We start from the raw sequence: 24,239 nt of genomic DNA, 5'->3' as shown, positions 1-24,239 counted from the left end.
TACTGAGTTCCCTTCGGATTTTGTTCTCACCTGCTGGCTCTCAAAGGTCCAGGTGCTGTCAGGTAAAGAAGCATCCAGAACACTGATCACCTCCTTAAAGTCTGTGGTGCTGCTGGGTTTAATCAGAGTGAAATCGCTGTACTCTGACATTGGAGACATACAGGACCTGAAGGACTGACTCTGAGACAGCATGTCTCCTCCCAGGACCTCCACGTACTTTATAGGTCCATCAGTGTTGAGCTGAATTTGCAGGTTTCTGTTGGGGTTCTTGTAATCATCAGAGTCGGTCCGTCTCATGCAGCACGTGCTGCTGCTACTGCTGTTCCTGATGCATTTAACCGCTAAGATGAGGAAAGTGACCAGAGACAGCACGGACACCGAGGCCAGAGAGAGAATCAAATAAAGGGTGATTCTCCCAGTTTTCTTGCTGGGCTCGGCCGCTTTATGTCGGAGGTCTGAGATGGGCTCATGGAGGCCGTCCTCCAGTATGATGGACACCGTGACTGTGGAGGACTGGATCGGTTCCCCGTCGTCCTTGATCTCTATAAGCAGCCTCTGAGAGGAGTCGTCCTGCTCGGACACAGCGCGTTTAGTCCTCACCTCCCCTGTGTACAGATTGACGGTGAAGAGAGAGGCGTCTGTGGCCTCCGCCAGTCTGTAGGAGATCCAGGCGTTATGGCCCGAGTCAGCGTCCACGGCCGTCACCTTGGTAACCAGGTGACCCGCTTTCGCGGAGCGAGGCATCCTCTGATGAGAGAGGGAGCCCATGGCAGCGGAGGAGGGGTAAATAACAGCGGGGGCATTGTCGTTCTGGTCCAGGATAAAAACATGGACAGTGGCGTTGCTGCTGAGAGACGGAGAGCCCTGATCCTTTGCCTGGACCTGAATCTGAAACACCTTCAGTTTCTCATAGTCAAACGAGTGCATGCTGTAGATGCTGCCGTTATCTGAGTTAATGTAAACATACGATGAGACAGAAACGTCCTGCACTTTAGAGTCCAGTATAGAGTAAGAGACCTTTGCGTTTTCACCGAAATCCAGGTCAGATGCTGATACTGAGTACAGGATAGAGCCTGGTACTCCATTCTCTTTTAAATACACATTATAATTTCGTTGAGTGAATACAGGAGGGTTATCATTAACATCAGTGATAATAACAGGTATATTTTTTTTACTGGTCAAGGCAGGAGAGCCTGAATCAGTGGCTGTAATTTCAATATTATATTCTGAAAATCGTTCTCTGTCTAAAGTCCCACTGGTAACCAGCGCATAATTATTAGAATACGAAGGTTTCAAAGCAAAGGGAGGGCCCTTGGTAATTTGCAACGTTACTTTACCGTTATCAGCAGAGTCAAGGTCTCGCGCACTGATCAAAGCCACAACTGTCCCACTTGGTGCGTCTTCACGCAATGGCTTGGGCTGAGAAGTGAAAACTATTTCGGGAGCATTATCATTGAAATCAGTAATATCAACCTGCACGCGGCAGTGACCCTCCATCTGAGGACTACCTTTATCTTTTGCAGTCACATCAATGTCATATGACTTGGCAGTTTCATAATCTAACTCCCCTTTCAGAATGATTTCACCGGTTGAAGGGTTAATATCAAAGACCGACAACACCGAGTCTGGCGTCCGAGAGCCAAACGAGAATGTTATTTGGCCATTTAAACCTTCATCTGCATCTGACGCTTTGGGTTGAATAACAACAGTTCCTTGTACACTTTTTTCACCCAGGGACACTTTATAAAGATTCTTTTCAAAAACCGGAAAATTGTCATTATTGTCAAGAACGCTTATGGTTATTTGTGTGGTTCCGGATCTTACTGGATTCCCCCCATCTAATGCTGTTAGTAATATTTTGTGGACTGATTTTTTCTCTCGATCTAGAGGCTTTTCTAATACAAGTTCCGGGACGGTTTTCCCACCCTCGATTTCTTTTATTCTAAGGGAACAACATTCATTTTTACTGAGTGTGTATGATTTAAGGGAATTGCTTCCAACGTCTGGGTCAGATGCGCTCTCTAAAGGGAAGCGTGTACCCACTGCTGCTGACTCGGCTATGTTCAAAGACAATTCATTTGATAGAAAACGTGGAGAATTGTCATTAATATCTTGTATTTCCACCTCAATTCGATGTAACTGTAACGGATCTTCAATGACCACCTGCAAAGGCAACACACAGCTGGCGCTTTGTCCGCATAAAGCCTCTCTGTCTATTCTGTCATTCACCACGAGCTCGCCCTTCCCCGGATCCACACTGAAATACTGCTTTCCAGCCTCAGATGCAACGCGCAATTTACGGTCATAAATGTCCGAAAGTCCCAAACCCAGATCTTTGGCAAGATTTCCTACCACAGAGCCCTGTTTTAGCTCCTCTTGGATACTGTAACGAGTCTGTGCGTTTACTGTAGTCCACAAGAGGAAGAAATGATGCCACCAAAGCGCCTGCCATCTCCAGTCTCGATATTCCTTTCTCTTTGTCATCCCTGGATTAACAAAAAACACAATATCCACAAAGAACGGAGCCCATAAAGCAAAAATCCGTATTCCAAAAGCGCGACATATCCCATTGGAATGATACGTTTTTATAGCTAAAGATATGATTAAGATTTAATCTTATACTCAAAGTGTATGAACCATTTGCCTACTCTCTATCCTCTCTGAGCATTGTGATGGCTGAAGCTGCATGGGGGAGAGAGTAGATCTCTTTGTACAGTTCTGAATGCTATTGGTGCACAGCATCCATCGCTGGCATCCAATGAGAAGGCAACGGTGCAGCATCGTTAAAGACACAATGAGGCTTTTGCACTGCCATGATAGAAGGATTGAAAACACCCGAAACTCCTTATATCATCACAGCATTTTCATCATAGAACATATTAGTCACAACAAATTTAGGATGTCTGTGGGAAGATAAATAATTCTGGAAAATGTAAAACAAAACAAAGATAAAACATCTACTAACAGATAAATATGTTATATAAATGTTTAGGTATTGTTATTTGTTACCGTCTTGAGGAAATGTCTTTTTTTTATTTTTTCAAAATCGATTAACGTGGCCTATGTGGGAGTCGCTGTCCACTTGAGCGGTGCTGAAACGGTCAACTCGAAAACCTGCACACTATCAGACACAGTGGTGAATGATAAAACCAGCCGAGGACCACAACTTATGGAAATAACTTAAAAGTTAAGTGATCGGATATTTAAAAATAAATGTAAATTTAGTGCTTTAATTTAAATACACAAGTTATTTATAATTGCAGTCGATTTTGAGTTCTCGTTATGATTTCACACAAAAAAGCTATAATTTTAATTCTGCTGGAGCACAATCAGTGATATTTGAAATGTAGTTTTATTTGTCACATCTTTTAATACTCTATGCTCACCTGCTGGCTCTCAAAGGTCCAGGTGCTGTCGGGTAAAGAAGCATCCAGGACACTGATCACCTCCTTAAAGTCTGTGGTGCTGCTGGGTTTAATCAGAGTGAAATCGCTGTACTCTGACATTGGAGACATACAGGACCTGAAGGACTGACTCTGAGACAGCATGTCTCCTCCCAGGACCTCCACGTACTTTATAGGTCCATCAGTGTTGAGCTGAATTTGCAGGTTTCTGTTGGGGTTCTTGTAATCATCAGAGTCGGTCCGTCTCATGCAGCACGTGCTGCTGCTACTGCTGTTCCTGATGCATTTAACCGCTAAGATGAGGAAAGTGACCAGAGACAGCACGGACACCGAGGCCAGAGAGAGAATCAAATAAAGGGTGATTCTCCCAGTTTTCTTGCTGGGCTCGGCCGCTTTATGTCGGAGGTCTGAGATGGGCTCATGGAGGCCGTCCTCCAGTATGATAGACACCGTGACTGTGGAGGACTGGATCGGTTCCCCGTCGTCCTTGATCTCTATAAGCAGCCTCTGAGAGGAGTCGTCCTGCTCGGACACAGCGCGTTTAGTCCTCACCTCCCCTGTGTACAGATTGACAGTGAAGAGAGAGGCGTCTGTGGCCTCCGCCAGTCTGTAGGAGATCCAGGCGTTATGGCCCGAGTCAGCGTCCACGGCTGTCACCTTGGTAACCAGGTGACCCGCTTTCGCGGAGCGAGGCATCCTCTGATGAGAGAGGGAGCCCATGGCAGCGGAGGAGGGGTAAATAACAGCGGGGGCATTGTCGTTCTGGTCCAGGATAAAAACATGGACAGTGGCGTTGCTGCTGAGAGACGGAGAGCCCTGATCCTTTGCCTGGACCTGAATCTGAAACACCTTCAGTTTCTCATAGTCAAACGAGTGCATGCTGTAGATGCTGCCGTTATCTGAGTTAATGTAAACATACGATGAGACAGAAACGTCCTGCACTTTAGAGTCCAGTATAGAGTAAGAGACCTTTGCGTTTTCACCAAAATCCAGGTCAGATGCTGATACTGAGAACAGGATAGAGCCTGGTACTCCATTCTCTTTTAAATACACATTATAAGAGGGCTGTGAGAACACAGGGGGGTTGTCATTTACATCAGTGATAGTGACATTAATAGTCTTCTTAGATGATAGAGAGGGTGAGCCTGAGTCAGTGGCTGTAATCTCGATATTATACTCCGAGAATGTCTCCCGGTCTAAATTACGGCCAGTAACCAGTGCGTAATTGTCAGAAAAAGAGGGTTTCAGTTTAAAAGGAGAGCCCTTTGGGAGCCATAATGTCACTTTACCATTGTCACCGGAGTCAAGGTCTCGAGCTGTAAGCAGAGCTACTACTGTACCACTTGGTGCATCTTCTGGTACTGGGCTCGGTTTTGAAGTCAGAACAATTTCTGGAGCGTTATCATTTATATCTATTACCTCCACCTGTACGCGACAGTGACCTTCCATTTCAGGAATTCCTTTATCTTTTGCACTGATATCTAACTCGTGAGTTGCAAAGTTTTCATAATCCAATTTTCCTTTAAGGAAAATTTCCCCTGTTGCAGAGTTGATCTGAAAAATAGAGCGCAATATCTCTGGTGTATGGTCAGCAAATGAATATTCAATTTCTCCATTCACACCCTCGTCTTGGTCAGTTGCTTCTACCTTTGCGAGCATTAAGCCACTTTGACTGCTTTCAGGCACCGTAATTTTATATAACGGTTTTTTGAAAACAGGAACATTGTCATTATTGTCTAGAACGGTCACTGTGATCTTTGATGTTCCCGTTTTGACAGGATTCCCTCCGTCTAATGCTGTTAACAGTAATCGATGAATACCTTGTTTTTCTCTGTCAAGCGTTTTTTCCAGTACAAGCTCCGGTACTTTTCTGCCATTCGCAAGTTCTTTAATTTTTAAACTAAAGCATTCATCTTTGCTAAGACTGTATGATTTTAGGGAATTAATACCCACATCGAGGTCTTGTGCTGTCTCCAAAGGGTAGCGCGCACCCACCGCTGTCAACTCCGCAATTTTCAAATGTTTTTCTTTGCTAAGGAATTTCGGTGCATTGTCATTAACGTCTCTAATTTCCACTTCTATACGATATAGATGTAGTGGATTCTCTATTACTACTTGAAGAGGCAACACACAGCTGGCGCTTTGTCCACATAAAGCCTCTCTGTCTATTCTGTCATTCACCACCAGCTCGCCCTTCCCCGTATCCACGCTGAAATACTGCTTACCAGCCTCAGAAGCGACACGCAGCTTACGGTCAAAAATGTCTGATAGTCCCAAACCCAGATCTTTGGCTAGATTTCCTACCACAGAGCCCTGTTTTAATTCTTCTGGGATACTGTAACGAGTCTGTCCGTATATTGTACTCCACAAAGCGAAGAAATGATGCCACCAAAGCGCCAGCCATCTCCAGTCTCGGTGTCTGATTCTCTTTGTCATTCCCGATCCGTTAGGATGTGTTATTTCCCATCGATATATTGTTCACACAACCACCTCGACAATAATTCCAGCGCCAGAATGAATATGATGCTAGAGATCAATCCACAAATGCACGTTAATAACAAAGGTCTAAATTTTGGACATTTGTGTATACGCACATCTCCTCTCCACCTCCATCTCGGAGCATTGTGCCAGTTACTGTGACGCGACTGAATGGGGGATAGAGTAGATCTCTTTGTAGAGATCTGTATGCCATTGGTTCAGAGCATACATCTATACTATCCAATGACGGAGCACTAACATTGCTATTTGGGTTTTGCACCACCTCTCTCACAATACAAACAAGAGAGGGGAATACAATTTGGTGTTATACAAGCACAATAGAGTGGAAAGACACAAAAAATGCCCTGTTTCCAAAGTAAAAGAAAAAAACAAAACTTTACATTAAATTATTGTGTACTGCTGTCGCAGAGAGAAGAGAACGTTATGAACGAACTAGATCGTGATACGAAATAATTCGATTCTTTAAGTATGTTGCCATCATTACGTTTTCAGTGTTTGTGATATTTTCTATCACAGTAGAAAGATGTCGGAGAAAAATGAAACAATTGTGAATATTTCAAGATCCTCAGAGAGTACTTATGGAAAGAAAATCACGACTGAGTGGAAGGAAAAAAATATACAGACGCAAAAACAAAAAACAAACCAACAAACAAAAAACCCACAACATTTTTTTGAAAGGGCGTTATTATTTTAGGGTGATTCAGACAGGAAAGTAAATTAAGTGGTTTTCGATTGAAATGGGAACGCGGGTTTTAATGCTAATGGATCACGAGTTAAAAGGACAACAGTAAAAACCCTTAACGGAAAGCTAAGTTGCAATAAATTCCGATTCAATACCACAGTTTTAATAATGCTAATAGAAAAAATTCTATACTGAAAAAGAATATCTGCACTGTGCAAAAAAAGCAACATTTCAAGAATTTAATAAACACCGCTGATTTTTCAAAGTGACTTAAAAACGACGATAAGAATAATAATGATCTAAAAGCTTAGATCTACTGTTTTTTTTGTCCTCACCTGCTGGCTCTCAAAGGTCCAGGTGCTGTCGGGCAAAGAAGCATCCAGGACACTGATCACCTCCTTAAAGTCTGTGGTGCTGCTGGGTTTAATCAGAGTGAAATCGCTGTACTCTGACATTGGAGACATACAGGACCTGAAGGACTGACTCTGAGACAGCATGTCTCCTCCCAGGACCTCCACGTATTTTATAGGTCCATCAGTGTTGAGCTGAATCTGCAGGTTTCTGTTGGGGTTCTTGTAATTATCAGAGTCGGTCCGTCTCATGCAGCATGTACTGCTGCTACTGCTGTTCCTGATGCATTTAACCGCTAAGATGAGGAAAGTGACCAGAGACAGCACGGACACCGAGGCCAGAGAGAGAATCAAATAAAGGGTGATTCTCCCAGTTTTCTTGCTGGGCTCGGCCGCTTTATGTCGGAGGTCTGAGATGGGCTCATGGAGGCCGTCCTCCAGTATGATGGACACCGTGACTGTGGAGGACTGGATCGGTTCCCCGTCGTCCTTGATCTCTATAAGTAGCCTCTGAGAGGAGTCGTCCTGCTCGGACACAGCGCGTTTAGTCCTCACCTCCCCTGTGTACAGATTGACAGTGAAGAGAGAGGCGTCTGTGGCCTCCGCCAGTCTGTAGGAGATCCAGGCGTTATGGCCCGAGTCAGCGTCCACGGCTGTCACCTTGGTAACCAGGTGACCCGCTTTCGCGGAGCGAGGCATCCTCTGATGAGAGAGGGAGCCCATGGCAGCGGAGGAGGGGTAAATAACAGCGGGGGCATTGTCGTTCTGGTCCAGGATAAAAACATGGACAGTGGCGTTGCTGCTGAGAGACGGAGAGCCCTGATCCTTTGCCTGGACCTGAATCTGAAACACCTTCAGTTTCTCATAGTCAAACGAGTGCATGCTGTAGATGCTGCCGTTATCTGAGTTAATGTAAACATACGATGAGACAGAAACGTCCTGCACTTTAGAGTCCAGTATAGAGTAAGAGACCTTTGCGTTTTCACCAAAATCCAGGTCAGATGCTGATATTGAGTACAGGATAGAGCCTGGCACTCCATTCTCTTTTAAATACACATTATAAGAGGGCTGTGAGAACACAGGAGGGTTGTCATTCACATCAGTGATAGTGACAAGTACAGATTTCTTACTGGTCAAGGGAGGTGAGCCTGAATCAGTGGCTGTAATTTCAATATTATATTCTGAAAAACGTTCTCTGTCTAAAACACCACTTGTAATGAGAGCGTAGTTGTCAGAAAATGAAGGTTTCAAAGTGAATGGAGGCCCACTTTTTAATTCTAATGAAACTTTTCCATTATTACCAGAGTCGAGGTCTCGTGCACTGATTAATGCTACAACAGTGCCTTTTGGTGCATCCTCGCGTACTGGGTTTGGTTTTGAAGTCAACACTATTTCTGGAGCATTATCATTCATGTCTATGACAACTATTTGCACGCGGCAGTGACCTTCCATCTCAGGGACACCTTTGTCTTTTGCAGTAATACGTAGTTCATGCACTGCATTGCTTTCATAATCTAAAGGCCCTATCAAAGAAATTTCACCTGTGTCTGGATTCAATTGAAAAACAGATAACAGTGATTCTGATGTGTGTTCAGCAAATGCGTATTGAATCGCTCCATTAACGCCCTCGTCTGCGTCTGCTGCTTCGACTTTAACGAGTACAGAACCAGAAACAATATTTTCATGTACTGATACATTATACAAAGCTTTTTTAAAAACAGGAACATTGTCGTTGATGTCAAGTACAGTAACTACGATTTTTGTCGTTCCAGTTTTTACAGGATTACCTCCATCTAACGCTGTCAGTAATAGCTGATGTACACTTTGCTTCTCTCTGTCAAGCGGTTTCTCTAGGACCAGCTCCGGAACCTGTCGGTCGCCAGACAACTCTTTCAGTTTCAAACTAAAACACTCGTTTTTACTTAATGTGTACGATTTAACGGAATTACTTCCAACGTCCTGATCCTGCGCGATGTCTAAAGGGAAGCGAATGCCTGTGGCAGTAGATTCTGCTATCTTTAAATATTTCTCCTCTGTTATAAAAACCGGAGAATTGTCATTTATGTCCCTTACTTCAATTTCTATACGATGCAGCTGCAAGGGATTCTCTGTTACAATTTGTAAAGGTAACACACAGCGGGCGCTTTGTCCACATAAAACCTCTCTGTCTATTCTGTCATTCACCACCAGCTCGCCCTTCCCCGCATCCACGCTGAAATACTGCTTACCAGTCTCAGAAGCTACACGCAGATTACGATAATAAATTTCAGATAATGCCAAACCCAGGTCTTTGGCAAGATTTCCTACCACAGAGCCCTGTTTTAGTTCTTCTGGTATGCTGTAACGAGTCTGTGCGTCTATTGTACTCCACAAGAGAAAGAAATGATGCCACCAAAACGCCTGCCATCTCCAGTCTCGGTATCCTATTCTCTTTGTCATCCTTGGTCCGTTAGAATATATTATTTCCCATCCAAATATTCATCGACAGAGCCCAGCATATAAAGCCATCACCAGAATGGATACTGTATAGAAAAATCCTTAAGCTATTTGTAACAAAATATATATTCCGGACGCCATTGGATAAGCGCATGTCCTCTCCACCTCCGAGCACAGTGAGGGTTACTGTGATGCGAGTGAATGGGGGATAGAGTAGATCTCTTTGTACAGTTCTGTATGCTATTGGTTCACAGCATCCAGTTTAAATATCCAATCACAGAGAGCTAAGCCTATTCATGAAACCAGTACACACTGCCAGAAGCGAAGCTGTACAAATGAAGGTTCAAGTCCGGTCTGTGTGATAATTTTCTCTCGAAAATTAAATATAAATAAAAAATAAATATAAATAAGAATATTAATTTAAAAAGGCAAAAGGTTTTCTAGTGATTACTGCAATGAATTAAGACCACATAAAAGATGCATTGTCTGTTCAGCTTAATATCAGCTCACAAATTGTACATCTCTGGTGTTATAGAAAAAACAACAACAATAAAATATGTTGTCGGTAGGCTTAAAAAAGATACATTTTGAATACGAAAAAATCACTTCGAGCTCATGCTTTGGTAAAAAAAAAGAAGTTCATAAGATTTTTAGATGCAATTCCGACAATCTTATTCTGAACAATATTTTAAATAGCTTATTTTAAGCCACAAAAAAGATTTGTTTTCAAAGTTGCACTTCGGTGTCATTTAAAATATATCAGGCGCAGGCAAAACAGTTCAATAGTATCAATTTATTCTCCCCTAATCATACTAGAGTCAAAACACACGAAAAATAAATTACTGCTGTCACTTGAAACCAATTTGATGTTAAATTTTCATTTAAAATGATATATTTTTTAAAAGATTATTTTGGAAATGTATGACAGCAATAATGAAAAGTGTATGCAGGTTATTTCTTCAATTTTCGCCTCACCTGCTGGCTCTCAAAGGTCCAGGTGCTGTCGGGCAAAGAAGCATCCAGGACACTGATCACCTCCTTAAAGTCTGTGGTGCTGCTGGGTTTAATCAGAGTGAAATCGCTGTACTCTGACATTGGAGACATACAGGACCTGAAGGACTGACTCTGAGACAGCATGTCTCCTCCCAGGACCTCCACGTATTTTATAGGTCCATCAGTGTTGAGCTGAATTTGCAGGTTTCTGTTGGGGTTCTTGTAATCATCAGAGTCGGTCCGTCTCATGCAGCACGTGCTGCTGCTCCTGCTGTTCCTGATGCATTTAACCGCTAAGATGAGGAAAGTGACCAGAGACAGCACGGACACCGAGGCCAGAGAGAGAATCAAATAAAGGGTGATTCTCTCAGTTTTCTTGCTGGGCTCGGCCGCTTTATGTCGGAGGTCTGAGATGGGCTCATGTAGGCTGTCCTCCAGTATGATGGACACCGTGACTGTGGAGGACTGGATCGGTTCCCCGTCGTCCTTGATCTCTATAAGCAGCCTCTGAGAGGAGTCGTCCTGCTCGGACACAGCGCGTTTAGTCCTCACCTCCCCTGTGTACAGATTGACGGTGAAGAGAGAGGCGTCTGTGGCCTCCGCCAGTCTGTAGGAGATCCAGGCGTTATGGCCCGAGTCAGCGTCCACGGCCGTCACCTTGGTAACCAGGTGACCCGCTTTCGCGGAGCGAGGCATCCTCTGATGAGAGAGGGAGCCCATGGCAGCGGAGGAGGGGTAAATAACAGCGGGGGCATTGTCGTTCTGGTCCAGGATAAAAACATGGACAGTGGCGTTGCTGCTGAGAGACGGAGAGCCCTGATCCTTTGCCTGGACCTGAATCTGAAACACCTTCAGTTTCTCATAGTCAAACGAGTGCATGCTGTAGATGCTGCCGTTATCCGAGTTAATGTAAACATACGATGAGACAGAAACGTCCTGCACTTTAGAGTCCAGTATAGAGTAAGAGACCTTTGCGTTTTCACCGAAATCCAGGTCAGATGCTGATACTGAGTACAGGATAGAGCCTGGTACTCCATTCTCTTTTAAATACACATTATAGGTTTTCTGAGTGAATACAGGAGCATTGTCATTAACATCAGTGATAGTGACATTAATAGTCTTTTTTGTCGACAGAGGAGGGGACCCTAAATCAGTAGCTGTTATTTCTATATTACACTCTGAGGAACTCTCTCGGTCTAAAGGACCGCTAGTAACCAGTGCATAATTATTAGAAAAAGAGGGTTTCAGTTTAAAAAGAGAGCCCTTAAGGAGCTGCAGTGTCACTTTACCATTGTCACCGGAATCCATGTCTCTTGCACTGATTAACGCTACTACAGTCCCACTTGGTGCATCCTCAGGCACAGGGTTAGGTTGGGAGGTCAGAAATATATTTGGAGCATTATCGTTAACATCTAATACTTCAATATGGAGAGAGCAATGCCCCTCCATTCTCGGAGTCCCTTTGTCTCTAGCGGAAACATCTATTTCATAATTAGCATTTGATTCGAAATCTAAACTCTCTGTCAGACTAATTTCCCCGGTTAATAAATCAATATCAAACAAAGAGAAGATACTGTCTGGTGTGTGCCCCCCAAATGAATACTCAATTTCTCCATTGAGACCCTCATCAATATCCTTTGCTATCAGTTTAATAATGGGTGTACCCTGCACACTATTTTCGCTTACAGAGACTTTGTAAACATTTTTCTCAAAAACAGGGAAATTGTCATTAATGTCCAATACATTTATTGTTATCTGAGATATCCCAGATTTCACCGGGTTTCCTCCGTCTATAGCTGTTAGTTGGAGGTGATGTGTAGGCTTTTTTTCTCTGTCGAGGGATTTAGAGAGGACTAACTCTGGCACCTTCCTTCCACCGGAGACATCTTTAAGCTTTAAAGTAAAATAATCGTCTTTATTTAAACTATACGATCTCACTGAATTCACTCCGACATCAAGATCTTGCGCAGTTTCCAAAGGAAAACGTGCCCCTGCCGCTGTCGACTCTGCTATCTGCAATGTTGTTTCTGGAGATGGGAATGTAGGGCAATTATCATTGATATCTTGTATTTCCACCTCCACTCGGTACAACTGTAAAGGTTTATCAATGACCACTTGCAACGTCAACACACAGATGGCGCTTTGTCCGCATAAAGCCTCTCTGTCTATTCTGTCATTCACCACCAGCTCGCCCTTCTCCGCATCCACGCTGAAATACTGCTCACCAGCCTCAGAAGCAACGCGCAGCTTACGGTCAAAAATCTCAGACAGTCCCAAACCCAGATCTTTGGCAAGATTTCCTACCACAGATCCCCGTTTTAGCTCCTCTGGGATGTTGTAACGAGTTTGTCCGTCTATTGTACTCCACAAAAGAAAGAAAAGATGCCACCAAAGCACCTGCCATCTCCAGTCTCGGTATCCTATTGTCTTTGTCATCCCGGATCCGATATAATTATTTCCCAGAGAAGTAAACAAAAAACCGAAATTTAACATCCATGGCTATAACATTTTAATCCAAGGTAAATATCCGAAATCTCCTCACAGAAGAACAAAATTGATTTAAATCTGTTAAGAGCATCGCTTCTCCTCACCCAGCTCATTGCAATATAACTGTTTCGGGTGCTGTGTGTGCATGGGGGAGGGACTAGATCCCTTTGTATGTTTGCACGATTCATTGGTGCACACAATTCATCTATGCTACCCAGTAAGAAGGGAGGTGAGGAGTGCTTTTAAAGACACAGCCACATTTGGGGAAAAATTCTATATAAATAAGTAACAGTTTGTGAAAGGAATAACGGGATGGTAGAATATCCATGTTATCATTAATCTTCATGCGAGTAAATAAGCTTTGACAACTACAATATTAAAGTTGTCTTCTTATTAAAACTCTTTGTGTTTTATGATTTGGGTGAAAATGCTTGCAGTAAATGAAAGACGTTTGGCTCCTTTGTAAAAAAATTTAAAGCGTCGCTGTCCGCTTCTGTGGTCCTGAAATGTCATTCCAACAACTGTAGGAAGAGCAATATACAAACGCAGTCTAATCCCAGTAAATGGTTTGTTTACAAACACTCAGTCTCAAACGCTTTCTGTTTTTTATTTAAACTTGACATCACAAACAAATATTAGGCAGGAATAAGATCTGAATTCGCTGGCTTAAAGTATTTAAGCAGAGCAAGTGATGATGATGGTGTGTTGCTTAAGGAAATTTGAAAAACAAAACAAAGAAAAACAAACAAACATATTTGCACTATTTAATAATGAAATTACATTTTTTTGGTATACCAGTATAAATATGTTGCCAAAAAGCCAAACTATAGGTACTGATACACATAAAAACATTAAACAAACCGACGGATAACTTGTGCGTAAAATTAAACTAGCCAGTAAAGCACAAAACGGGTAAAAAGAACGATTGCTTTCTTCTCACCTGCTGGCTCTCAAAGGTCCAGGTGCTGTCGGGTAAAGACGCATCCAGGACACTAATCACCTCCTTAAAGTCTGTGGTGCTGCTGGGTTTAATCAGAGTGAAATCGCTGTACTCTGACATTGGAGACATACAGGACCTGAAGGACTGACTCTGAGACAGCATGTCTCCTCCCAGGACCTCCACGTATTTTATAGGTCCATCAGTGTTGAGCTGAATCTGCAGGTTTCTGTTGGGGTTCTTGTAATCATCAGAGTCGGTCCGTCTCATGCAGCACGTGCTGCTGCTACTGCTGTTCCTGATGCATTTAACCGCTAAGATGAGGAAAGTGACCAGAGACAGCACGGACACCGAGGCCAGAGAGAGAATCAAATAAAGGGTGATTCTCCCAGTTTTCTTGCTGGGCTCGGCCGCTTTATGTCGGAGGTCTGAGATGGGCTCATGGAGGCCGTCCTCCAGTATGATGGACACCGTGACTGTGGAGGACTGGATCGGTTCCCCGTCGTCCTTGATCTCTATAAGCAGCCTCTGAGAGGAGTCGTCCTGCTCGGACACAGCGCGTTTAGTCCTCACCTCCCCTGTGTACAGATTGACGGTGAAGAGAGAGACGTCTGTGGCCTCCGCCAGTCTGTAGGAGATCCAGGCGTTATGGCCCGAGTCAGCGTCCACGGCTGTCACCTTGGTAACCAGGTGACCCGCTTTCGCGGAGCGAGGCATCCTCTGATGAGAGAGGGAGCCCATGGCAGCGGAGGAGGGGTAAATAACAGCGGGGGCATTGTCGTTCTGGTCCAGGATAAAAACATGGACAGTGGCGTTGCTGCTGAGAGACGGAGAGCCCTGATCCTTTGCCTGGACCTGAATCTGAAACACCTTCAGTTTCTCATAGTCGAACGAGTGCATGCTGTAGATGCTGCCGTTATCTGAGTTAATGTAAACATACGATGAGACAGAAACGTCCTGCACTTTAGAGTCCAGTATAGAGTAAGAGACCTTTGCGTTTTCACCAAAATCCAGGTCAGATGCTGATACTGAGAACAGGATAGAGCCTGGCACTCCATTCTCTTTTAAATACACATTATAATTTCGTTGAGTGAATACAGGAGGGTTATCATTAACATCAGTGATAATAACAGGTATAATATTTTTACTGGTCAAGGGAGGAGAGCCTGAATCAGTGGCTGTGATTTCTACATTATACTCTGGGAAACTCTCTCGGTCTAAAGGACCGCTTGTAACCAGCGCGTAATTATTAGAAAATGATGGTTTCAGAGTGAAAGGAGAGCCTTTAGGTACTCTCAGTGTTACTTTACTATTATTACCGGAGTCAGCATCACGTGCATTGAGCAAAGCCACAACTGTCCCACTAGCTGCATCTTCGCGAACTGGCTGCGGTTCAGAGGTGAGAACAATTTCTGGAGTGTTGTCATTTACATCCACAATATCTATCTGTAGACGACAGTGACTTTCCATTTCAGGAACACCCTTATCTCTTGCCGTAATTTCAATTTTATAGGACGATGCTTTTTCATAATCTAGGTCTCCTTTCAAATGTATTTCTCCAGTTAGTGGGTTGATTTCAAATACCGACAACACGGAATCTGGAGTCCGCGAACCAAAAGAGAATTCAACTTCTCCGTTTGGCCCCTCGTCAGCATCCGTCGCCGCAATTTTAACTACAAATGTATTTTGTGCAGTATTTTCCTGTAAAGAAACTTTATACGTGTTTTTTTCAAACATTGGAAAATTGTCATTGACGTCTAGCACTGTGATTGTTATTTGTGAGGTACCAGACAATACTGGGTTACCCCCATCTAATGCAGTCAGCAGTAGCTGATGAATGGCCTTCTTCTCTCGATCAAGAGGTTTCTCTAATACTAACTCGGGCACTGCTTTGCCATCTTCAACTTCCTTCATTTTCAATGTAAAACACTCGTTTTTAGTCAACGTGTAGGATTTTACTGAATTACTCCCAACGTCTGCATCCTCTGCGCTTTCCAAAACAAATCGAGTTCCCACTGCTGCCGACTCCGCAATTTTCAAAGACAGCTCCTTTGTCTGGAAGCTTGGAGAATTATCATTCATATCTTTTATTTCGACCTCAATTCGATGTAAATTTAAAGGCTTTTCAAGAACTATCTGTAAAGGTAACACACAGCTGGCGCTTTGTCCACATAAAGCCTCTCTGTCTATTCTGTCATTCACCACAAGCTCGCCCTTCCCCGCATCCACACTGAAATACTGCTCTCCAGCCTGAGAGGCGACACGCAGCCTGCGGTCAAAAATGTCAGATAACGCCAAACCCAGATCTTTGGCAAGATTTCCTACCACAGAGCCCTGTTTTAGTTCTTCGGGGATACTGTAACGAGTCTGTCCGTCTATTATACTCCACAAGAGAAAGAAATGATGCCACCAAAGAGCCAGCCATCTCCAGTCTCGGTATCTCATTCTCTTTGTCATCACCGATCCGTTACAACATGTTATTTCCCATCAAGTAAAGCAAAGTGAATATCCAGTTCCAGTGAGTGTTAGTTATATCCGTAAAAATATAACACCCAATGTTTTTCATGTCTGACGCTTAATTTTCTGTTTTTTTCTCAACATTCGAAATACGAGCGCATCACACCGTCCTCCAGCTCGTTGCATTGTTAACGTTTACGATGCTGAGGCTGTAGGGGGAGGAGGTAGATCTCTTTGTACAGTTCTGTATACTATTGGAGCAGAGCGTCTCACAGTAACATCCAATAGGAAGACAGCTGAGCAGTGCCGTTAAAGACACAGCAACAACACTGAGATTAAATCCGTACACCAATATGCACTGCTGGTCGTGTGACCTGTTAATCCAACGTCATCTCTCTGGATTTAAAATTGATTTTGAGGCTCATTATGTTATTTATATTTTCACAGAATTCTTCCATCCATTCATTTAAAGAAAACGGACATTTACAGAGAACAATTTCCAACAAAGAAATAAAACAAAGCGAAATTAATCTGCCCATTCTCTACATACAAAGCATGCAGGTGAGATGTGTAAAGCACAACTAATTTTTGCAAAATTGTAATTTTCTCTGTTGCCATAACATCACTACAAGCGACTGTTTTTGTTTGATTAAGAGGAATTGTTGACAGTTTCTATTTTTGAAGCAATGAAGAGGGGAGGTGCTATCGAATAGGTCCAATTTTGCAAGTACTAAATATACACAAAAACAACAAAGGTATGACTGCATACGTATGAAGCTCATAAACACGAACACAAGCATGCCACTTAGAGCTTTTATACCACGAAACGATGAGTATTAAATAAAAATAAAACATCACAGTATGTTATGTTAACTGTGTGTCTCAGAATAAACGATTGTGGGTCATCGTTTTGACTCGTGTTGAAATAAAATCATAGATGTAAAGCTACTACTATTACTATTAATACTCCTACTAATAATATAAATAATAACAACAGCTTATCGCAATGTTGTCCTGCAACAAGTCGATAAATATAGTTCACAATTTAAATTATATATTCAACAGTGACCTAACACATTTCACTGAATATCTGCTGTTTTCTGCTCACCTGCTGGCTCTCAAAGGTCCAGGTGCTGTCAGGTAAAGAAGCATCCAGAACACTGATCACCTCCTTAAAGTCTGTGGTGCTGCTGGGTTTAATCAGAGTGAAATCGCTGTACTCTGACATCGGAGACATACAGGACCTGAAGGACTGACTCTGAGACAGCATGTCTCCTCCCAGGACCTCCACGTATTTTATAGGTCCATCAGTGTTGAGCTGAATCTGCAGGTTTCTGTTGGGGTTCTTGTAATTATCAGAGTCGGTCCGTCTCATGCAGCATGTACTGCTGCTCCTGCTGTTCCTGATGCATTTAACCGCTAAGATGAGGAAAGTGACCAGAGACAGCACGGACACCGAGGCCAGAGAGAGAATCAAATAAAGGGTGATTCTCCCAGTTTTCTTGCTGGGCTCGGCCGCTTTATGTCGGAGATCTGAGATGGGCTCATGGAGGCCGTCCTCCAGTATGATAGAAACCGTGACTGTGGAGGACTGGATCGGTTCCCCGTCGTCCTTGATCTCTATAAGGAGCCTCTGAGAGGAGTCGTCTTGCTCGGACACAGCGCGTTTAGTCCTCACCTCCCCTGTGTACAGATTGACAGTGAAGAGAGAGGCGTCTGTGGCCTCCGCCAGTCTGTAGGAGATCCAGGCGTTATGGCCCGAGTCAGCGTCCACGGCCGTCACCTTGGTAACCAGGTGACCCGCTTTCGCGGAGCGAGGCATCCTCTGATGAGAGAGGGAGCCCATGGCAGCGGAGGAGGGGTAAATAACAGCGGGGGCATTGTCGTTCTGGTCCAGGATAAAAACATGGACAGTGGCGTTGCTGCTGAGAGACGGAGAGCCCTGATCCTTTGCCTGGACCTGAATCTGAAACACCTTCAGTTTCTCATAGTCAAACGAGTGCATGCTGTAGATGCTGCCGTTATCTGAGTTAATGTAAACATACGATGAGACAGAAACGTCCTGCACTTTAGAGTCCAGTATAGAGTAAGAGACCTTTGCGTTTTCACCAAAATCAAGGTCAGATGCTGATACTGAGTACAGGATAGAGCCTGGTACTCCATTCTCTTTTAAATACACATTATAGGTCTTCTGAGTGAATACAGGAGCATTGTCATTAACATCAGTGATAGTGACCGGTATGATTTTCTTACTGGACAGAGGAGGAGAGCCTGAATCAGTGGCTTTGATTTCTATATTATACTCTGAGGATCTCTCTCGGTCTAAAGAACCGCTTGTAATCAATTCATAATTATTAGAAAACGAAGGTTTCAGAGCGAACGGGGAACTTTTGGAAAGATGTAAGGTCACTTTGCCATTTTCACCGGAGTCCAGGTCTCTTGCACTGATCAGTGCCACGACTGTGCCACTCCGTGCGTCCTCGGGTACAGGACTAGGACCCGAAGTTAGCACAATCTCCGGAGCGTTATCGTTTATATCCTCTATGTCCAGCTGCACACGACTGTGACCCTCCATTTCGGGAACCCCTCTGTCTTTAGCAGTTATATCAATAAGGTAATATTTATTACTTTCATAATCTAATGGGCCCTTTAATATAATTTCTCCTGTTTCCACATTGATTGCAAATGTTGATAACACCGAGTCAGGAGTGCGGGACCCGAAAGAATATCTAACTTCACCATTAAGCCCATCGTCGGCGTCTGTTGCTGTAAGTTTAACTAGAAACGTCCCGGTGGTGATATTCTCCTTTAGAACAACCTTGTACTCGTTTTCACTAAACACTGGAAAGTTATCATTATTATCAAGTACAGTAATTGTGATTTTACATGTTCCCGATGTGACTGGGGTTCCTCCATCTAAAGCTGTCAACAGCAGCTGATGGAAAGCATTTTTCTCGCGGTCTAAGGGTTTCTCTAACACTAATTCTGGGACAGCTTTACCACTCTTTGTGTCCTTGAATTTCAATGAAAAATGATCGTTTTTGCTTAAAGTATACGTTTTCAAAGAATTGCTCCCAACATCGGGGTCCTCTGCATTTTCTAAAGGAAAACGTCTGCCGGGACCAACTGACTCTGGTATTTTAAGATTAATTTCTTGGGTAAGAAAACTAGGAGCATTGTCATTTATGTCTCTTATTTCCACCTCAATTCGATGAGACTGTAAAGGATTTTCAACAACTACTTGCAGAGGTAACACACAGCTGGCGCTTTGTCCACACAAAGCCTCTCTGTCTATTCTGTCATTCACCACGAGCTCGCCCTTCCCCGCATCCATGCTGAAATACTGCTTACCGGCATCGGAGGCAACACGCAGTTTACGGTCAAAAATTTCAGATAATCCCAAGCCCAAATCTTTGGCAAGATTTCCTACCACAGAGCCCTGTTTTAGTTCTTCTGGAATGCTGTAACGAGTTTGTCCGTCTATTGTACTCCACAAGAGAAAGAAATGATGCCACCAAAGCACCAGCCATCTCCAGTCTCGACATCCCTTTCTCTTTGTCATCCTTGGTCCGTTATAAAAGATTAATTCCAATTGACATAATGCACTGAAAAATTCTGAAATCCATCATCGCAGGTATGATTCCCATAGAACCATTCCCACATATTATTGAGGACACATATAAAACCGTAACATTATAAAATATGAGCGCATTGCTCCTTCGGTCCTCTGCCCCTCTTCATTGTAAGTGTTCGAGTACCGAGGATGAATGGGGGCAGGGACTAGATTGCTTTGTACAGTTCTGAATCCTATTGGTGCGCATCAGCCATCTCTGCCATCCAATAAGAAGGAAACCAATCGACACTCTTAAAGGCACAGCATCTATTTTCTCTCTCCGGATTCACTTTGATCACAGGCAGTAATCACGAATTACTGGACTTCACGCAATGCAAAGCATATTATCCCACTAACTAATAAATCACTTAATATACTAAATATTTTTTATTTCGCTATTCCATTATTAATTAATCCAGTCAACGAAATTTAGTGGAAGATGTGTAAATAATGGGCATCCCATTTAACTGCATGTCTGCATGTGCCACGTGTAAAATGTATGTGTGTTTCAAACAGAGCATGCATTCCAATAAGCGTCGCTGTCCACCTTCGCGGTGCTGAACAATTTGGAAGAGCCTTTGTGCACTGTTTAGAGGGTTTACTGAAAGACTTTAATCTAATCACGAATGTTAGATGGAAATAAAACCCAGTGTGTCATTTAAATATGCAAACCTTAAAACAAATTGTTGTCTGCCCGCATGCGGCTTTATTATCTATATTCTGCTCAAAAGAACTCAAAGCCAACATCTAATGTTGCCAGTAGACTGAAAAAAAAAATCACCGTTGGTTTTCTACACTACTTAGTACAGTCTATAAGTTTACAAGAAGCTATTTACTCATTCAAAACTTGTAAGTAAAACATGACTCTTTTTTTTTAAATTCTGCTGCGGCACAATCAGTGATCTTTCAAATTTTTACTTATCACTTCTTTTAGTATTCTATGCTCACCTGCTGGCTCTCAAAGGTCCAGGTGCTGTCGGGCAAAGAAGCATCCAGAACACTGATCACCTCCTTAAAGTCTGTGGTGCTGCTGGGTTTAATCAGAGTAAAATCGCTGTACTCTGACATCGGAGACATACAGGACCTGAAGGACTGACTCTGAGACAGCATGTCTCCTCCCAGGACCTCCACGTATTTTATAGGTCCATCAGTGTTGAGCTGAATTTGCAGGTTTCTGTTGGGGTTCTTGTAATCATCAGAGTCAGTCCGTCTCATGCAGCACGTGCTGCTGCTCCTGCTGTTCCTGATGCATTTAACCGCTAAGATGAGGAAAGTGACCAGAGACAGCACGGACACCGAGGCCAGAGAGAGAATCAAATAAAGGGTGATTCTCCCAGTTTTCTTGCTGGGCTCGGCCGCTTTATGTCGGAGGTCTGAGATGGGCTCATGGAGGCCGTCCTCCAGCATGATGGACACCGTGACTGTGGAGGACTGGATCGGTTCCCCGTCGTCCTTGATCTCTATAAGGAGCCTCTGAGAGGAGTCGTCCTGCTCGGACACAGCGCGTTTAGTCCTCACCTCCCCTGTGTACAGATTGACAGTGAAGAGAGAGGCGTCTGTGGCCTCCGCCAGTCTGTAGGAGATCCAGGCGTTATGGCCCGAGTCAGCGTCCACGGCCGTCACCTTGGTAACCAGGTGACCCGCTTTCGCGGAGCGAGGCATCCTCTGATGAGAGAGGGAGCCCATGGCAGCGGAGGAGGGGTAAATAACAGCGGGGGCATTGTCGTTCTGGTCCAGGATAAAAACATGGACAGTGGCGTTGCTGCTGAGAGACGGAGAGCCCTGATCCTTTGCCTGGACCTGAATCTGAAACACCTTCAGTTTCTCATAGTCAAACGAGTGCATGCTGTAGATGCTGCCGTTATCTGAGTTAATGTAAACATACGATGAGACAGAAACGTCCTGCACTTTAGAGTCCAGTATAGAGTAAGAGACCTTTGCGTTTTCACCGAAATCCATGTCAGATGCTGATACTGAGAACAGGATAGAGCCTGGTACTCCATTCTCTTTTAAATACACATTATAGGTTTTCTGAGTGAATACAGGAGCATTGTCATTAACATCAGTGATAGTGACAGGTATGATTTTCTTACTGGACAGAGGAGGAGAGCCTGAATCAGTGGCTTTGATTTCTATATTATACTCTGAACATCTCTCTCGGTCTAAAGGACCGTTGGTAACCAGTGCGTAATTATTAGAAAACGAAGGTTTCAGAGTGAATGGAGACGTTTTGGGAAGTTGTAACGTGACTTTGCCATTATCACCGGAATCGAGGTCACGAACGCTGAGCAAAGCCACCACAGTGCCGCTGCGAGAGTCTTCGGGCACAGAAGTTGATTTTGAAGTGAGTACAATTTCTGGTGCGTTATCATTTACGTCTAATACATCCACCTGGACAGTACAGCGACCCTCCATTTTAGGGAAGCCTTTATCTGTTGCACTAATATCTATACGATATGATGTCTGAGTTTCGTGGTCTAATTGCTGTTTAAGATATATATCCCCGCTTACAGCATCAATATAAAACAACGAGACCACTGATGGCGGTGTGTGTACACCAAGCGAGTACTCAATGTCTCCATTCGGACCCTCATCTATGTCTGTTGCTTTTGTTGTAATAACAAAAGAACCATTTGCAATGTTTTCTTCAACAGCGATTTTATAAAAACTGTTTTCGAATAATGGCACATTGTCATTGAAGTCAAGCACAGTTATAATTATTTTGGAAGTTCCGGTCTTGACAGGATTACCTCCGTCTATGGCAGTAAGAAATAAATTGTGAGTGGATTTTTTCTCGCGATCTAAAGAGTTATTCAATACTAATTCGGGTATTTTCCCTCCATTTTCAATTTCTTTAACTTTTAGACTGAAGCACTCATCTTTACTTAGTGTGTATGTTTTTAATCCATTGCTCCCTACGTCGGGATCCACTGCCATCTCTAAGGGAAAACGAACACCTACAGCTGTGGATTCGGCTATTTCAATTATGTGATCACTTTTGAGAAAACTAGGGGCATTGTCATTTACGTCTCTAATTTCCACTTCGATCCGGTGTAACTGTAGCGGATTTTCTATAACAACCTGCAGAGGTAACACACAGCTGGCGCTTTGTCCACACAATGCCTCTCTGTCTATTCTGTCATTCACTAAAAGCTCACCCTTCCCCGCATCCACGCTGAAATACTGCTCACCAGCCTCAGAGGCGACACGTAGATTACGGTTAAAAATATCTGACAGTCCTAAACCCAAATCTTTAGCAAGATTTCCAACCAAGGAGCCTCTTTCCAGCTCTTCTGGGATACTGTAGCGAGTCTGTCCGTTTACTGTACTCCACAAGAGAAAGAACACATAATGCCACCAAAGCGCCAGCCATCTCCAGTCTCTGTATCCCATTCTCTTTGTCATCCTCGATCCGCTAGAATTCAGCGTTATTCCCCATGGAAACATCATTTAGAAAAAAAACAGACTGGTGAGAAATCCATAAACGAGGCACTCGTGGAACGCGAAATAAATAGTCGTTCATACATCATGAGAAGTGTAATAATGGTATATTATTTAATCCCAGTGTTTAAACGCATCCTTTTCTCATCCCGCGCTAGAAGCACTGGCTATAGTGAGCAGGATGGATGGGGGAGGGAGTAGATCTCTTTGTACAGCCTCCCATGCTATTGGCTCACAACACTGACCCCGCATCCAATACGAAAGGGAAAGACATATTATAGACCCAGCACAAAGACTATAACACAGAACACACACACGGGTGCTCACAGATGAAAAATTCAACAATACTGAACAGTTAACTCAAAAATACGCACCTTTCTTCTTATTTTAACGCGTTCTTACAATAATTAATCTTATTTAATTTATATTGCAGTTTCTACAATAACATTAACTTTAAATTGGCAAGTTGTTTAAAAATTAAACCTAAGAAATAACATTAAATATAATATTCACTACAGTAAAATGTTAGATTAAATTGAAACATGTACCACTGCTGTATTCTGAAAACAAACGTACATCTTTTTTGCACTGTTTGTGAAGCTGTTCGATTGCTTGTCACTGTCCTATATCGAACATCCAAACAGTCAAATCGCGCTGAGTATTCAACAACTCTAATACTGAAATATGTCAAATATCCTATGAGGATTAAAAGTTATTAGCAGTTCGCATGGTTTCGATATGTGCATAATACTCAGACAGCTCTGTCTAAAGAATGTGCTTGTATTTCAGTCTTGTGAAGAAAAAAAAATATATCATGACAAATATATAAGCATACGATTTTTCTTTGAACCACTTAAAACATCATATCAAATCAACTGCTTTGATGGTACAGACTTCAAATGGTGAGGTTTTAAAGATTATGAGAAAAAAGTATTTCATT

General features: G+C 43.2%; 2 protein-coding genes across 43 annotated transcripts in view; both read right to left on the bottom strand.

Annotated features, from left to right (window-relative positions):
- The window catches only part of LOC113036849 (protocadherin gamma-C5-like), a 276,532-nt gene that overhangs the window by 15,423 nt on the left and 236,870 nt on the right, over positions 1 to 24,239 (bottom strand). Inside the window, exons 1-2 of one of the 42 annotated variants that reach the window (XM_026193426.1) lie at positions 21,878 to 24,188; positions 3,387 to 4,457 (exon numbers count right to left, since the gene is read on the bottom strand). The exons of 38 other annotated variants lie outside the window; for them this stretch is intronic. In XM_026193426.1, the coding sequence (XP_026049211.1) occupies positions 3,387 to 4,457; positions 21,878 to 23,308 (2,502 nt within the window). In that variant the 5' untranslated portion in view covers positions 23,309 to 24,188. Of the gene's footprint in view, positions 1 to 3,386; positions 4,458 to 6,920; positions 7,992 to 9,384; positions 10,347 to 13,791; positions 16,436 to 20,806; positions 24,215 to 24,239 lie in introns of those variants that run through there. 3 more of the 42 variants (XM_026193726.1, XM_026193461.1, XM_026193468.1) reach the window with 3 other exon arrangements.
- Positions 17,283 to 20,311, bottom strand: LOC113037238 (protocadherin gamma-C5-like). The gene has a single exon (XM_026194110.1). The coding sequence runs from the start codon at positions 19,805 to 19,807 to the stop codon at positions 17,315 to 17,317; it is 2,493 nt and encodes an 830-aa protein (XP_026049895.1). The 5' UTR covers positions 19,808 to 20,311; the 3' UTR covers positions 17,283 to 17,314.

Source organism: Astatotilapia calliptera, chromosome 2, assembly GCF_900246225.1.
Source record: "Astatotilapia calliptera chromosome 2, fAstCal1.2, whole genome shotgun sequence".
Lineage (NCBI taxonomy): Eukaryota > Metazoa > Chordata > Actinopteri > Cichliformes > Cichlidae > Astatotilapia > Astatotilapia calliptera.
The sequence above is the reverse complement of the archived record's forward strand: the minus strand, read 5'-3'. Positions and strand labels throughout refer to the sequence as shown.

What these genes read in the sequence shown, in the direction of transcription:
- LOC113037238 (XM_026194110.1), bottom strand. Translation starts at nt 19,807, where the DNA reads ATGACAAAGAGAAAGGGATGTCGAGACTGGAGATGGCTGGTGCTTTGG.